We start from the raw sequence: 16,614 nt of genomic DNA on the forward strand, positions 1-16,614 counted from the left end.
TTCACCAGAGCCGTACGGTCCCATTTTGGACAGCCAGTCTCTCCGGGGCCTATCTGGTCACAGCAGCTTTTCCTGTCGCCCACCACACCTGATAAACGTCCTGGGAATATGACCCCTGAACCCTAGGGTCCACAGCTGGTCCCCTGGCCTCCTGCTGAAGGCCACCCAGCCACGAAACCAGAGATAGCATTTCACTTTGTACAGTAACTCATGTTGTTACATGTACAATTTACGTCTCAGAAGTGCTGCTATGCACAAGTATAACTAGTTATTAAGAGTTTTTCCTGGTCAGGGTCACAAGGTTGGGGAAATACTCAGGGGTAGATGGAGTCAGGGGTAGATGGAGTCAGGGGTAGATGGAGTCAGCGGTAGATGGAGTCAGCGGTAGATGGAGTCAGAGGTAGATGGAGTCAGCGGTAGATGAGTCAGCGGTAGATGGAGTCAGCGGTAGATGGAGTCAACGGTAGACGGAGTCAGCGGTAGATGGAGTCAGGGGTAGACGGAGTCAGCGGTAGATGGAGTCAGCGGTAGACGGAGTCAGCGGTAGATGGAGTCAGGGGCAGATGAGGTCAGAGGTAGACGGAGTCAGGGGTAGACGGAGTCAGCGGTAGACGGAGTCAGGGGTGACCTAAGGGGTTTTCCTCTTGGAGCCACACACTTGTGTCCACATGTCTGTGTTTCTGTCACTGTGGCTGTCAACACATGGCCTTGTCTGCCTCCCCCGCACCTTCCCCTGCCACACCTCTGATCCCAGCCAGACTGTCCCCGTGCCCAGAGCGTCAGCGAGACTGCTCCGTCTCGGTGGCACCTCCAGTATCGGTCCACTGGGCCACCAGTCAGGCCTGTCTGGAAGATAGTGGCAAGTGGCCAGAGTCGGAGATAGTGTTCCTGTCTTTTCCACTGCTTTTCCACCAACCACCCATCCTGTTGACCTCGTGGACACAGCTGGCCATACGTGTTGATACCTGGAGCAGGCTGAGACAAAACAAGGGGACACTTTGTATAGGATTTACTCCTCTATCTCACAGACTGCTCCTGTTATCACACTGCCCTCTCAGTAGCTCCTAACTAGAATGTGTGCCAGTTCTTCTCTCTGCTGCACAGACTCCATTTTAACCCTTGTAGACAGACAACAAAATGTCTCTAAAACAGACTTGAACGAATGTCAAGGTGTCTTCCTACCAGGGATAAATTCGGATCGACATGAGGACCAAAAACCCAATTATTTTCTTAAATATCATCATCAGCAGACAAAACGTAAGAAGCATAAGCCTCATCTCTAAACCATCTGCTGAGTAAAGATCCATCAAGACAAGTCCCTGATTATGGATCCATTGAGATCCATTGAGATCCATTGAGATCTATTGAGCTCATTTGAGATCCTTTGAGATCCATTGAGGTCGTTTGAGATCCATTGAGCTCATTTGAGATCCTTTGAGATCCATTGAGGTTGTTTGAGATCCTTTGAGATCCATTGAGGTTGTTTGAGATCCTTTGAGATCCTTTGAGATCCATTGAGATCCTTTGAGATCCATTGAGGTCGTTTGAGATCCATTGAGATCATTTGAGATACATTGAGGTTGTTTGAGATCCATTGAGATCCTTTGAGATTCTTTGAGATCCATTGAGATCATTTGAGATCCTTTGAGATCCATTGAGATCATTTGAGATCCATTGAGGTCGTTTGAGATCATTCCATGTCACCCGATATGATTGCTTCCCCTTCTCTGAAGATGAAAATCTTTTCCAAATAGGACCATTTTGTTCCCACGATTGTCCTTATTTGACTTGTCCTTGTGTGAGTAAGCTGTGCCCAGTTGCTGGGGGTGTATTGGAGGAGGGCCGTCCCAGCTGTTTCTGTTATTTGTTAATCTGGTCCTCTGATGGATCCAGGCACCAGACTCCATACGTACCCAAGGCCCCAGCCCCAGACTCAGCCTCCTGTAGCTAAGGCTGGGAGGCTATGTTCAGGAGGAGACCACAACGTTACCAGGGTGCTCTGATCTCTGCTGTTGTACGATTTCACGGGAGATTAGCATTTTGCATACATCCTGATTAAAAACCCTTTAGTGATCAGTTGTTGCATCTCCGAAGGGGAGATTCACCCAAAGTAACACTGAAAATATTCTGAATGAACTAGAGAATAACTCAATGCCCATATGTAGTTCTGTGTCATCAAACACACATTGGCCAGCCAGAATGACATTTGTCTTTGTATGCAATTCATTTTGAAGAAGAAGAAAAAAAAGGATTTGAAAATAGTTTTCAATGTGTCTGACACTGTCTGACTAAAATGGTAGACCAATCTAGTCCAGAAGGCTTCATAAGACTGTTAACCTTGTTTTACCATATCTTCTCCAACTCTGTATCCTGTTTGTTGCCCTACAGAACAGACAAGACCAGAGCAGAGAAGAGCAGAACAGAACAGAGAAGAGCAGAACAGAACAGAGAAGAGCAGAACAGAGCAGAACCGTGCCCTCCTGCGGAACTTTATGCAGGAGGAAGCACTTTATGCGCTTCAGAACAAAGTTGACTACAAATACAAAGTTGCCCGTGTCTTTACAAATGATAAAACAAGCAAAGTATAAAAAGATACTTCAAAATGGAAATCGAGACAACTGCATTAAAATACAAACAGAAGGCTATAGATCTATTTCAATCGTATTGAAATACATTTCATGGGGGGCCTCCCAGGTGGCGCAGTGGTCTGGCAGTTGTGCCACCAGAGACTCTGGGTTCGCACCCAGGCTCTGTCGCAGCCGGCCGCGACCGGGTGGTCCGTGGGGCGACGCACAATTGGCCTAGCATCGTCCGGGTTAGGGAGGGTTTGGCCGGTAGGGATATCCTTGTCTCATCGTGCACCAGCGACTCCTGTGGCGGGCCGGGCACAGTGCACGCTAACCAGGTCGCCAGGTGCACGGTGTTTCCTCCGACACATTTGTGCGGCTGGCTTCCGGGTTGGATGCGCGCTGTGTTAAGAAGCAGTGCGGCTTGGTTGGGTTGTGATTCGTAGGACGCATGGCTTTCGACCTTCGTCTCTCCCGAGCCCGTATGGGAAGAGACAGAAGATCTTCTGTAGCGATGAGACAAGATAGTAACTACTAACAATTGGATACCAATTGCGGGTAAAATGTCCCCCCCAAAAATGTAGCTCTATTTTGCTACTGTCTTTAATTTGTCGCAATATATTTCATGATGTGTAGCCTAACGTGCACAATGATGTGCATTTTTATTGGGTAAGCATTAGAATAAGCCGCCTCGATATTTGCAGCCGTAGGTGGTAATAGGAGCTGATCCGTTGTCAGAATTGTGAAATAATTCTAAGGTGAAGGTAAGGTTTGAATGGAGAAAACTGACCTGAGATCAGCGCTGACTTTTTTTAATGTCCTCCAACGACGCACTTACTGTAGCGACTGTTCTTTCTGAGTGCTGTTTCTGGGGGAAACATCTAAAGAAGCACTTAGCTGTTCTACGAGGGATCCGAGGCAGGCGTTAGATTAACAGCTTTTAAGAAATAGCTCAGAGAATTAACAATGCTCCTACGAAGGTTCTCACGATGAACTGAGCCTTAAGATGCTTTTGGGAAACCAGGCCCAGAGCAAGGTTAGCTGAGGTTCCTGTTCCTCTCTAATGATGTGTGATAAAAACTGTCTTCATTACAAATGGCACCCTATTACCTATATAGCAATGAGGCACTGGGGCGGCAGGGTAGCCTAGTGGTTAGAGCGTTGGACTAGTAACCGAAAGGTTGCAAGTTCATATCCTGGAGCTGACAAGGTACAAATCTGTCATTCTGCTCCTGAACAGGCAGTTCCTAGGCCGTCATTGAAAATAAGAATGTGTTCTTAACTGACTTGCCTAGTTAAATAAAGGTTAAAAATAAATCAAATTAAAAAATTAAAAATAGGTCTCTAGGTTTGACCAAGGCCCATAGGGACTGTGTATGGCTTCATATCTCTGCTTCAGAGACACTGTCCCAAGTCTCTGTACATTGGAAACACATTTCTGTGTCACGGAGAAAAAGGATACAGGCATGGGGGGGGGCAATATTTTCTTTCAAAAAATAAAATTAACATGAAGGTGTTTTGTTGCTGATGAAAGATCGCCCCCCCTTTCAAATGATCTACAGTGTGCCAAGAACATTTTCCAGTTTGTCCTTTCTGTTGGGGTTTGTTTGCATGCTTTAAAATAAATCCGACAAATGCTGTTTCAGTGTCTATTAATCTATTATTTATTATTATTTATTATAAACTGTAGTGAGGCAGGAGAACAGTAGGTTTAGTATATAAAACATTCAGGTTATACAGTAGCTAAGGCCTTCAGTCAATATCTATATATTCTATATATTGTTTATTCTGGTTCTTTTATTCCTGTTTCAACAAATGAATGTATACTATTCCAGTATCTACCAAATCAACATGATCCATGACAACAAATGAATGTATACTATTTCAGTATCTACTAAATCAACATGATCCATGACAACAAATGAATGTATACTATTCCAGTATCTACCAAATCAACATGATCCATGACAACAAATGAATGTATACTATTCCAGTATCTACCAAATCAACATGATCCATGACAACAAATCCACCATGGAGACGGTTATATAATATTATAATAATTACATGTTGTTGTTTTATTACACTCCAAAAACAAACATACATACGAACAACAACGTTCAGACACACAGAAACAATGACTACATCTCATCTGCCCAGATCCACATGCTCACAGCCCCGTCCCCAGTGTCTGCATTCATTGTTTGCTACTTGCCATTAAATTGTATCCATTTGTTTTTCTCTGTCGTCCATGTTGTTTCAATGTTTCCACGATAAATCATTAGATTAGATTGTGTTAATGATGGCGGGTTGATTGACTTGTAGTGGTCTGCCACAACACCCCCACTACCATCCCCACGACCACCACCATCACCATCCCCACCATCACCACCACCATCACCACCACCACCACCATCACCACCACCACCACCATCACCACGACCACCACCATCACCATCCCCACCATCACCACCACCATCACCACCACCATCCCCACGACCACCACCATCACCATCCCCACCATCACCACCACCATCCCCACCAACACCACCATCCCCACCATCACCACCATCCCCACCATCACCACCACCACCATCCCCACGACCACCACCATCCCCACCATCACCATCACCACCACCACCATCCCCACCATCAACACCATCCCCACCATCACCACCACCATCCCCACCACCACCATCCCCACCATCACCACCACCATCCCCATGACCACCATCACCACCACCATCCCCACCATCACCATCACCACTATCCCCACCATAACCCCCACCACCATCCCTGCCATCACCATCACCACCATCACCACCACCATCCCCACCACCACCATCACCACCACCACCATCACCACCACCATCCCCATCCCCATCCCCACCATCACCACCACCACTATTACAATTACCATCACCACCATCCCCATCACCACAACCACCATTACCCTCACCACCACGTCAGACAGACCACCCCCTATAGAGCTAAAGCTCCCCTTAGACAGACCACCCCCTATAGAGCTAAAGCTCCCCTTAGACAGACCACCCCCTATAGAGCTAAAGCTCCCCTTAGACAGACCACCCCCTATAGAGCTAAAGCTCCTCTTAGACAGACCACTCTCAGCAGAGATACAGCTCCCCTTAGACAGACCACCCCCTATAGAGCTAAAGCTCCCCTTAGACAGACCACCCCCTATAGAGCTAAAGCTCCCCTTAGACAGACCACCCCCTATAGAGCTAAAGCTCCTCTTAGACAGACCACCCCCTATAGAGCTAAAGATCCTCTTAGACAGACCACCCCCTATAGAGCTAAAGCTCCTCTTAGACAGACCACCCCCTATAGAGCTAAAGCTCCTCTTAGACAGACCACCCCCTATAGAGCTAAAGCTCCTCTTAGACAGACCACCCCCTATAGAGCTAAAGCTCCTCTTAGACAGACCACCCCCTATAGAGCTAAAGCTCCTCTTAGACAGACCACCCCCTATAGAGCTAAAGCTCCTCTTAGACAGACCACCCCCTATAGAGCTAAAGCTCCCCTTAGACAGACCACCCCCTATAGAGCTAAAGCTCCCCTTAGACAGACCACTCTCAGCAGAGATACAGCTCTCCTTAGACAGACCACTCTCAGCAGAGATACAGCTCTCTGCCTCCCTGCCAAGCTGTGTCCCTGGCATCACTTGCCTCACTCCTTAATTAACAATGAACAACTGAGAACAACAATCACAGTAAACTCTGCCCTGTCTGCCTCCCTGTTGCCTCCGATGGGACTGAACAGAACAGGACCGTCTTTTTGGTGAAGTTTTTGAAGGCTGAAATGGGCCACAGATGCTCAATAAACTAAGTGGGAACTAGGGGAAAGGTGGTGTGTGTGTGTGTGTCTCTCTCTGTGTGTGTGTGTGTGTGTGTGTGTGTGTGTGTGTGTGTGTGTGTGTGTGTGTGTGTGTGTGTGTGTATGCTAGTGTGTGTGTGTGTGTGTGTGAGAGGTGGTTGTTTCTGATTGAGAGAGTACATACTGATCTGATTCATACACAAGGTCTGCTTTGATTACGGCCACGTTTAATCAACAACATCAGTCATCCATGTTACACATGATTGTTTACACTAAATCAAGGTTGTGTGGGCTGACTATTGGAGCTCCGCTTCTCTTCCAACTTCCAATACTGTATTTTCATTGAGATCTTTCCAATGAGGCCTTCAAATGAGAGCAACAACGTGCTGCTTTATGTGGGATAATGTATGTTTTATAATATAACGTTAATCAAATTGTTACCAAATGTTTTCCTAGACAGTCACAGCTCACAAGAGGCTGATACAACCCCACACGTCTGGTGACAGAGTCTCCACCAGTTCCTGTCGGATTGATCATGTTGTTCTATCTAAATCCTTTTTTGAGGTTGTTTCTCCATACCACCCAGGCCCTGTTGTTTCCATGACTGATTTCCTCTGGTGACAAATAGCTGCTACGCTACCTGTGACAGACAGGAGGGTTACGTCCCAGAATGTGTGTGTGTTACATCCCAGAATGTGTGTGTGTGTGTTACATCCCAGAATGTGTGTGTGTGTTACGTCCCAGAATGTGTGTGTGTGTGACGTCCCAGAATGTGTGTGTGTTACGTCCCAGAATGTGTGCGTTTACGTCCCAGAATGTGTGTGTGTGTTACGTCCCAGAATGTGTGTGTTTACGTCCCAGAATGTGTGTGTGTGTTTACGTCCCAGAATGTGTGTGTGTGTTTACGCCCCAGAATGTGTGTGTGTTACGTCCCAGAATGTGTGTGTGTTACGTCCCAGAATGTGTGTGTGTGTTACGTCCCAGAATGTGTGTGTGTTTACGTCCCAGAATGTGTGTGTGTGTTACGTCCCAGAATGTGTGTGTTTTACGTCCCAGAATGTGTGTGTGTGTTACGTCCCAGAATGTGTGTGTGTGTTACGTCCCAGAATGTGTGTGTGTGTTACGTCCCAGAATGTGTGTGTGTGTGTTACATCCCAGAATGTGTGTGTGTGTTACGTCCCAGAATGTGTGTGTTTTACGTCCCAGAATGTGTGTGTGTGTTACGTCCCAGAATGTGTGTGTGTGTGTTACGTCCCAGAATGTGTGTGTTTTACGTCCCAGAATGTGTGTGTGTGTTACGTCCCAGAATGTGTGTGTGTGTTACGTCCCAGAATGTGTGTGTGTGTTACGTCCCAGAATGTGTGTGTGTGTTACGTCCCAGAATGTGTGTGTGTTTACGTCCCAGAATGTGTGTGTGTGTTACGTCCCAGAATGTGTGTGTGTGTTACATCCCAGAATGTGTGTGTGTGTTACATCCCAGAATGTGTGTGTGTGTTACGTCCCAGAATGTGTGTGTGTGTTACATCCCAGAATGTGTGTGTGTGTTACATCCCAGAATGTGTGTGTGTGTTACGTCCCAGAATGTGTGTGTTTTACGTCCCAGAATGTGTGTGTGTGTTACGTCCCAGAATGTGTGTGTGTGTTACGTCCCAGAATGTGTGTGTGTGTTACGTCCCAGAATGTGTGTGTGTGTTACGTCCCAGAATGTGTGTGTGTGTTACGTCCCAGAATGTGTGTGTGTTTACGTCCCAGAATGTGTGTGTGTGTTACGTCCCAGAATGTGTGTGTTTTACGTCCCAGAATGTGTGTGTGTGTTACGTCCCAGAATGTGTGTGTGTGTGTTACGTCCCAGAATGTGTGTGTGTGTTACGTCCCAGAATGTGTGTGTGTGTTACATCCAGAATGTGTGTGTGTGTGTTACATCCCAGAATGTGTGTGTGTGTGTTACATCCCAGAATGTGTGTGTGTGTTACGTCCCAGAATGTGTGTGTGTGTGACGTCCCAGAATGTGTGTGTGTTACGTCCCAGAATGTGTGCGTTTACGTCCCAGAATGTGTGTGTGTGTTACGTCCCAGAATGTGTGTGTTTACGTCCCAGAATGTGTGTGTGTGTTTACGTCCCAGAATGTGTGTGTGTGTTTACGCCCCAGAATGTGTGTGTGTTACGTCCCAGAATGTGTGTGTGTGTTACGTCCCAGAATGTGTGTGTGTGTTACGTCCCAGAATGTGTCTGTGTGTTACGTCCCAGAATGTGTGTGTGTGTGTTACGTCTCAGAATGTGTGTGTGTGTTACGTCCCAGAATGTGTGTGTGTTACGTCCCAGAATGTGTGTGTGTGTTACGTCCCAGAGTGTGTGTGTGTGTTACGTCCCAGAATGTGTGTGTGTGTTACGTCCCAGAATGTGTGTGTGTTACGTCCCAGAATGTGTGTGTGTTACATCCCAGAATGTGTGTGTGTTGCGTCCCAGAATGTGTGTGTGTTACGTCCCAGAATGTGTGTGTGTTACGTCCCAGAATGATCTGCTTGGCCCTAAATGCAGTTTTAGAAGGAGACGGGGGGGGGGCGTGTGTTGATTCAGGGGATACAGTGCAGGAGATGGATGTTCCCATTTAAAGCAGCAATCAGCAGTTGAAACAATAACAAAGCCTATCCCGCCACTGTTTAGCTGAGAGATGGGACTGGAGAAGTAGAACCACTCTCAAATTCATAGACAGAGCTATGGACTGACCATCCATGATAACACAATTATAGTTTTAACCATGTTTGGAGGCTACATAGAGTTTGTTTACAATTAATGTTAAACAAGCTTATATTTTGGGTTCTGATGGGGTACGACAGTTGAACTAAACTCATGAGGCATTTATAAGTTATATTCTTCAAGAATCAATGGGTAAATATGATTCATTTCTAAGTCCAAAATCGGATGTAACAGCTACAGATTGCCCCTTTAAGAGCTGCTGCCGCTCTGAGAGGTGAGGACGGTTGGAGTATCACCTCTGTCTTTCTCTCTCTTCCTTTCTCTCTTTTTGTCTCCCCTTTCTTTCCCTCTTGCACTACCCTCCCTCCCTCCCTCCCCAAAGTGGCCTTTATCTGGCCTGTTCCACTAGACCAGAGGTGCCATCCATTCATCCCTGGTTATCAGAGGGACTTGTGTTGAACATGATATAAGTGCTCTGCTACTGCTGTTCTCAGGAGGCTGGTGAGGCTGAGGGGGCTGGTGAGGCTGGTGAGACTGGGGAGGCTGGTAAGGCTGAGGCGGCTGGTGAGGCTGAGGTGGCTGGTGAGGCTGAGGTGGCTGGTTGACTGAGGCGGCTGGTTGACTGAGGCTGGTGAGGCTGAGGTGGCTGGTGAGGCTGAGGCGGCTGATGAGGCTGGTGAGGCTGAGGTGGCTGGTGAGGCTGAGGCGGCTGGTTGACTGAGGCGGCTGGTGAGGCTGGTGAGGCTGAGGTGGCTGGTGAGACTGAGGTGGCTGGTGAGGCTGAGGTGGCAGGTGAGGCTGAGGCGGCTGGTGAGACTGGGGCGGCTGGTGAGGCTGAGGTGGCTGGTGAGACTGAGGCGGCTTGTGAGGCTGAGGCTGAGGCGGCTGGTGAGGCTGAGGCGGCTGGTGAAGCTGAGGCGGCTGGTAATGCTGAGGAGGCTAGTGAGGCTGGTGAGGCTGAGGCGGCTGGTGAGGCTGAGGCGGCTGGTGAGGCGGCTGGGGATGCTGAGGCGGCTGGTGAGGCTGAGGCGGCTGGTGAGGCTGAGGCGGCTGGTGAGGCTGGGGCGGCTGGTGAGGCTGAGGCGGCTGGTGAGGCTGAGGCGGCTGGTGAGGCTGGGGAGGCTGGTGAGGCTGAGGTGGCTGGTGAGGCTGGGGCGGCTGGTGAGGCTGAGGCGGCTGGTGAGGCTGAGGCGGCTGGTGAGGCTGAGGCGGCTGGTGATGCTGAGGAGGCTAGTGAGGATGGTGAGGCTGAGGCGGCTGGTGAGGCTGAGGCGGCTGGTGAGGCTGAGGCAGCTGGTGAGGCTGGGGAGGCTGGTAAGGCTGGTGAGGCTGATGAGGCTGGTGAAGCTGGTGAGGCTGGTGAAGCTGGTGAGGCTGGTGAGGCTGAGGCGGCTGGTGATGCTGTGGAGGCTAGTGAGGCTGGTGAGGCTGAGGCGGCTGGTGAGGCTGAGGCGGTTGGTGAGGCGGCTGGTGATGCTGAGGCGGCTGGTGAGGCTGGGAGGCTGGTGAGGCTGAGGCGGCTGGTGAGGCTGGGGCGGCTGGTGAGGCTGAGGCGGCTGGTGAGGCTGAGGCGGCTGGTGAGGCTGGGGAGGATGGTGAGTCTGGGGCGGCTGGTGAGGCTGAGGCGGCTGGTGAGGCTGAGGCGGCTGGTGAGGCTGAGGCGGCTGGTGATGCTGAGGAGGCTGGTGAGGCTGAGGTGGCAGGTGAGGCTGAGGCGGCTGGTGAGGCTGGGGTGGCTGGTGAGGCTGAGGTGGCTGGTGAGACTGAGCCGGCTGGTGAGGCTGAGGCGGCTGGTGAGGCTGGGTAGGCTGGTGAGGCTGGGGCGGCTGGTGAGGCTGAGGCGGCTGGTTGACTGAGGCGGCTGGTGAGGCTGGTGAGGCTGAGGTGGCTGGTGAGACTGAGGTGGCTGGTGAGGCTGAGGTGGCAGGTGAGGCTGAGGCGGCTGGTGAGGCTGGGGCGGCTGGTGAGGCTGAGGTGGCTGGTGAGACTGAGGCGGCTGGTAAGGCTGAGCTGAGGCGGCTGGTGAGGCTGAGGCGGCTGGTGAAGCTGAGGCGGCTGGTGATGCTGAGGAGGCTAGTGAGGCTGGTGAGGCTGAGGCGGCTGGTGAGGCTGAGGCGGCTGGTGAGGCGGCTGGTGATGCTGAGGCGGCTGGTGAGGCTGGGAGGCTGGTGAGGCTGAGGCGGCTGGTGAGGCTGAGGCGGCTGGTGAGGCTGGGGCGGCTGGTGAGGCTGAGGCGGCTGGTGAGGCTGAGGCGGCTGGTGAGGCTGGGGAGGCTGGTGAGGCTGAGGCGGCTGGTGAGGCTGGGGCGGCTGGTGAGGCTGAGGCGGCTGGTGAGGCTGAGGCGGCTGGTGAGGCTGAGGCGGCTGGTGATGCTGAGGAGGCTAGTGAGGATGGTGAGGCTGAGGCGGCTGGTGAGGCTGAGGCGGCTGGTGAGGCTGAGGCAGCTGGTGAGGCTGGGGAGGCTGGTAAGACTGGTGAGGCTGATGAGGCTGGTGAAGCTGGTGAGGCTGGTGAAGCTGGTGAGGCTGGTGAGGCTGAGGCGGCTGGTGATGCTGAGGAGGCTAGTGAGGCTGGTGAGGCTGAGGCGGCTGGTGAGACTGAGGCGGCTGGTGAGGCGGCTGGTGATGCTGAGGCGGCTGGTGAGGCTGAGGCGGCTGGTGAGGCTGAGGCGGCTGGTGATGCTGAGGAGGCTGGTGAGGCTGAGGTGGCAGGTGAGGCTGAGGCGGCTGGTGAGGCTGGGGTGGCTGGTGAGGCTGAGGTGGCTGGTGAGGCTGGGAGGCTGGTGAGGCTGAGGCGGCTGGTGAGGCTGAGGCGGCTGGTGAGGCTGGGGCGGCTGGTGAGGCTGAGGCGGCTGGTGAGGCTGAGGCGGCTGGTGAGGCTGGGGAGGCTGGTGAGGCTGAGGCGGCTGGTGAGGCTGGGGCGGCTGGTGAGGCTGAGGCGGCTGGTGAGGCTGAGGCGGCTGGTGAGGCTGAGGCGGCTGGTGATGCTGAGGAGGCTAGTGAGGATGGTGAGGCTGAGGCGGCTGGTTAGGCTGAGGCGGCTGGTGAGGCTGAGGCAGCTGGTGAGGCTGGGGAGGCTGGTAAGGCTGGTGAGGCTGATGAGGCTGGTGAAGCTGGTGAGGCTGGTGAAGCTGGTGAGGCTGGTGAGGCTGAGGCGGCTGGTGATGCTGAGGAGGCTAGTGAGGCTGGTGAGGCTGAGGCGGCTGGTGAGACTGAGGCGGCTGGTGAGGCGGCTGGTGATGCTGAGGCGGCTGGTGAGGCTGGGAGGCTGGTGAGGCTGAGGCGGCTGGTGAGGCTGGGGCGGCTGGTGAGGCTGGGGCGGCTGGTGAGGCTGAGGCGGCTGGTGAGGCTGAGGCGGCTGGTGAGGCTGAGGCGGCTGGTGATGCTGAGGAGGCTGGTGAGGCTGAGGTGGCAGGTGAGGCTGAGGCGGCTGGTGAGGCTGGGGTGGCTGGTGAGGCTGAGGTGGCTGGTGAGACTGAGCCGGCTGGTGAGGCTGAGGCGGCTGGTGAGGCTGGGTAGGCTGGTGAGGCTGGGGCGGCTGGTGAGGCTGAGGCGGCTGGTTGACTGAGGCGGCTGGTGAGGCTGGTGAGGCTGAGGTGGCTGGTGAGACTGAGGTGGCTGGTGAGGCTGAGGTGGCAGGTGAGGCTGAGGCGGCTGGTGAGGCTGGGGCGGCTGGTGAGGCTGAGGTGGCTGGTGAGACTGAGGCGGCTGGTAAGGCTGAGCTGAGGCGGCTGGTGAGGCTGAGGCGGCTGGTGAAGCTGAGTTGGCTGGTGATGCTGAGGCGGCTGGTGAGGCTGAGGCAGCTGGTGAGGCTGGGGAGGCTGGTAAGGCTGGTGAGGCTGATGAGGCTGGTGAAGCTGGTGAGGCTGGTGAAGCTGGTGAGGCTGGTGAGGCTGAGGCGGCTGGTGATGCTGAGGAGGCTAGTGAGGCTGGTGAGGCTGAGGCGGCTGGTGAGACTGAGGCGGCTGGTGAGGCGGCTGGTGATGCTGAGGCGGCTGGTGAGGCTGGGAGGCTGGTGAGGCTGAGGCGGCTGGTGAGGCTGGGGCGGCTGGTGAGGCTGAGGCGGCTGGTGAGGCTGAGGCGGCTGGTGAGGCTGGGGAGGCTGGTGAGGCTGGGGCGGCTGGTGAGGCTGAGGCGGCTGGTGAGGCTGAGGCGGCTGGTGAGGCTGAGGCGGCTGGTGATGCTGAGGAGGCTAGTGAGGATGGTGAGGCTGAGGCGGCTGGTGAGGCTGGGGAGGCTGGTGAGGCTGAGGCGGCTGGTGAGGCTGGGGCGGCTGGTGAGGCTGGGGCGGCTGGTGAGGCTGAGGCGGCTGGTGAGGCTGAGGCGGCTGGTGATGCTGAGGAGGCTAGTGAGGATGGTGAGGCTGAGGCGGCTGGTGAGGCTGGGGAGGCTGGTGAGGCTGAGGCGGCTGGTGAGGCTAGGGCGGCTGGTGAGGCTGGGGAGGCTGGTGAGGCTGAGGCGGCTGGTGAGGCTGAGGCGGCTGGTGATGCTGAGGAGGCTAGTGAGGATGGTGAGGCTGAGGCGGCTGGTGAGGCTGGGGAGGCTGGTGAGGCTGAGGCGGCTGGTGAGGCTGGGGCGGCTGGTGAGGCTGGGGAGGCTGGTGAGGCTGAGGCGGCTGGTGAGGCTGGGGCGGCTGGTGAGGCTGAGGCGGCTGGTGAGGCTGAGGCGGCTGGTGAGGCTGAGGCGGCTGGTGATGCTGAGGAGGCTAGTGAGGATGGTGAGGCTGAGGCGGCTGGTGAGGCTGAGGCGGCTGGTGAGGCTGAGGCAGCTGGTGAGGCTGGGGAGGCTGGTAAGGCTGGTGAGGCTGATGAGGCTGGTGAAGCTGGTGAGGCTGGTGAAGCTGGTGAGGCTGGTGAGGCTGAGGCGGCTGGTGATGCTGAGGAGGCTAGTGAGGCTGGTGAGGCTGAGGCGGCTGGTGAGACTGAGGCGGCTGGTGAGGCGGCTGGTGATGCTGAGGCGGCTGGTGAGGCTGGGAGGCTGGTGAGGCTGAGGCGGCTGGTGAGGCTGGGGCGGCTGGTGAGGCTGGGGCGGCTGGTGAGGCTGAGGCGGCTGGTGAGGCTGAGGCGGCTGGTGAGGCTGAGGCGGCTGGTGATGCTGAGGAGGCTGGTGAGGCTGAGGTGGCAGGTGAGGCTGAGGCGGCTGGTGAGGCTGGGGTGGCTGGTGAGGCTGAGGTGGCTGGTGAGACTGAGCCGGCTGGTGAGGCTGAGGCGGCTGGTGAGGCTGGGTAGGCTGGTGAGGCTGGGGCGGCTGGTGAGGCTGAGGCGGCTGGTTGACTGAGGCGGCTGGTGAGGCTGGTGAGGCTGAGGTGGCTGGTGAGACTGAGGTGGCTGGTGAGGCTGAGGTGGCAGGTGAGGCTGAGGCGGCTGGTGAGGCTGGGGCGGCTGGTGAGGCTGAGGTGGCTGGTGAGACTGAGGCGGCTGGTAAGGCTGAGCTGAGGCGGCTGGTGAGGCTGAGGCGGCTGGTGAAGCTGAGTTGGCTGGTGATGCTGAGGCGGCTGGTGAGGCTGAGGCAGCTGGTGAGGCTGGGGAGGCTGGTAAGGCTGGTGAGGCTGATGAGGCTGGTGAAGCTGGTGAGGCTGGTGAAGCTGGTGAGGCTGGTGAGGCTGAGGCGGCTGGTGATGCTGAGGAGGCTAGTGAGGCTGGTGAGGCTGAGGCGGCTGGTGAGACTGAGGCGGCTGGTGAGGAGGCTGGTGATGCTGAGGCGGCTGGTGAGGCTGGGAGGCTGGTGAGGCTGAGGCGGCTGGTGAGGCTGGGGCGGCTGGTGAGGCTGAGGCGGCTGGTGAGGCTGAGGCGGCTGGTGAGGCTGGGGAGGCTGGTGAGGCTGGGGCGGCTGGTGAGGCTGAGGCGGCTGGTGAGGCTGAGGCGGCTGGTGAGGCTGAGGCGGCTGGTGATGCTGAGGAGGCTAGTGAGGATGGTGAGGCTGAGGCGGCTGGTGAGGCTGGGGAGGCTGGTGAGGCTGAGGCGGCTGGTGAGGCTGGGGCGGCTGGTGAGGCTGAGGCGGCTGGTGAGGCTGAGGCGGCTGGTGAGGCTGAGGCGGCTGGTGATGCTGAGGAGGCTAGTGAGGATGGTGAGGCTGAGGGGGCTGGTGAGGCTGAGGCGGCTGGTGAGGCTGAGGCGGCTGGTGAGGCTGGGGAGGCTGGTAAGGCTGGTGAGGCTGATGAGGCTGGTGAAGCTGGTGAGGCTGGTGAAGCTGGTGAGGCTGGTGAGGCTGAGGCGGCTGGTGAGGCTGGGGAGGCTGGGGAGGATGGGGAGGATGGGGAGGCTGGTGAGCTGGGGAGGCTGGGGAGGCTGGGGAGGATGGGGAGGATGGGGAGGCTGGTGAGACTGGGGAGGCTGGGGAGGCTGGGGAGGATGGGGAGGCTGGTGAGACTGGGGAGGATGGGGAGGCTGGGGAGACTGGGGAGGATGGGGAGGCTGGTGAGAATGGGGAGGCTGGGGAGGCTGGGGAGGATGGGGAGGCTGGTGAGAATGGGGAGGCTGGGGAGGCTGTTCAAAGTTCCTACGTTATCAAACATCGGAAGAAGAATGGCCTTACTGAAGAGCTAGTAGTGGTAGTGTCTGAAGTAGTATGGGCGGGGACTGGTTATAGTAGTGGTAGTGTCTACAGTAGTAATGGTAGTGGCTGGTTATAGTAGTGGTAGTGTCTCCAGTAGTATGGGCGGGGACTGGTTATAGTAGTGGTAGTGTCTACAGTAGTAATGGTAGTGACTGGTTATAGTAGTGGTAGTGTCTACAGTAGTAATGGTAGTGACTGGTTATAGTAGTGGTAGTGTCTCCAGTAGTAATGGTAGTGACTGGTTATAGTAGTGGTAGTGTCTACAGTAGTAATGGTAGTGATTGGTTATAGTTATAGTAGTGGTAGTGTCTCCAGTAGTAATGGTAATGACTGGTTATAGTTATAGTAATGGTAGTGATTGGTTATAGTTATAGTAGTGGTAGTGTCTCCAGTAGTAATGGTAGTGACTGGTTATAGTTATAGTAGTGGTAGTGTCTACAGTAGTAATGGTAGTGACTGGTTATAGTAGTGGTAGTGTCTACAGTAGTAATGGTAGTGACTGGTTATAGTTTTAGTAGTGGTAGTGTCTCCAGTAGTAATGGTAGTGACTGGTTATAGTAGTGGTAGTGTCTCCAGTAGTAATGGTAGTGACTGGTTATAGTAGTGGTAGTGTCTCCAGTAGTAATGGTAGTGACTGGTTATAGTAGAGGTAGTGTCTCCAGTAGTAGTGGTAGTGACTGGTTATAGTAGTGGTAGTGTCTCCAGTAGTAATGGTAGTGACTGGTTATAGTAGTGGTAGTGTCTACAGTAGTAATGGTAGTGATCGTTTATAGTAGTGTCTCCAGTAGTCTCCAGTAGTAGTGGGGCATGAAACAACAAGCAAAACAACGTCATCAGGAAGATGACTCAACAGAGGGTGTGATCTGACCCCATTACCCAGTCTGAAGAGGACAGGCCCAACTGCCCCAAATGGCAACATTTTTCCTACATAGTGCACTGCTATCATTAACCCCTTTTTAAAT

The 16,614-nt window shown here is 54.3% G+C and overlaps 1 protein-coding gene and 1 pseudogene across 1 annotated transcript in view; both read left to right on the forward strand.

Annotated features, from left to right (window-relative positions):
• LOC116371890 (circumsporozoite protein-like) overlaps positions 1 to 10,905 on the forward strand; it is an 82,166-nt gene extending 71,261 nt beyond the window's left edge. Inside the window, exons 3-6 of the mRNA XM_031821026.1 lie at positions 9,593 to 9,691; positions 9,932 to 10,063; positions 10,193 to 10,480; positions 10,600 to 10,905. Of these exons, the coding sequence (XP_031676886.1) occupies positions 9,593 to 9,691; positions 9,932 to 10,063; positions 10,193 to 10,480; positions 10,600 to 10,905 (825 nt within the window). The remainder of the gene's footprint in view (positions 1 to 9,592; positions 9,692 to 9,931; positions 10,064 to 10,192; positions 10,481 to 10,599) is intronic.
• Positions 10,906 to 11,581: 676 nt separating this feature from the next.
• Positions 11,582 to 16,601, forward strand: LOC116371891 (circumsporozoite protein-like; annotated as a pseudogene).
• The last annotated feature ends 13 nt before the right edge of the window (positions 16,602 to 16,614 follow it).

This window comes from Oncorhynchus kisutch, unplaced genomic scaffold (assembly GCF_002021735.2).
Source record: "Oncorhynchus kisutch isolate 150728-3 unplaced genomic scaffold, Okis_V2 scaffold3813, whole genome shotgun sequence".
NCBI classification, from domain to species: Eukaryota; Metazoa; Chordata; class Actinopteri; order Salmoniformes; family Salmonidae; genus Oncorhynchus; species Oncorhynchus kisutch.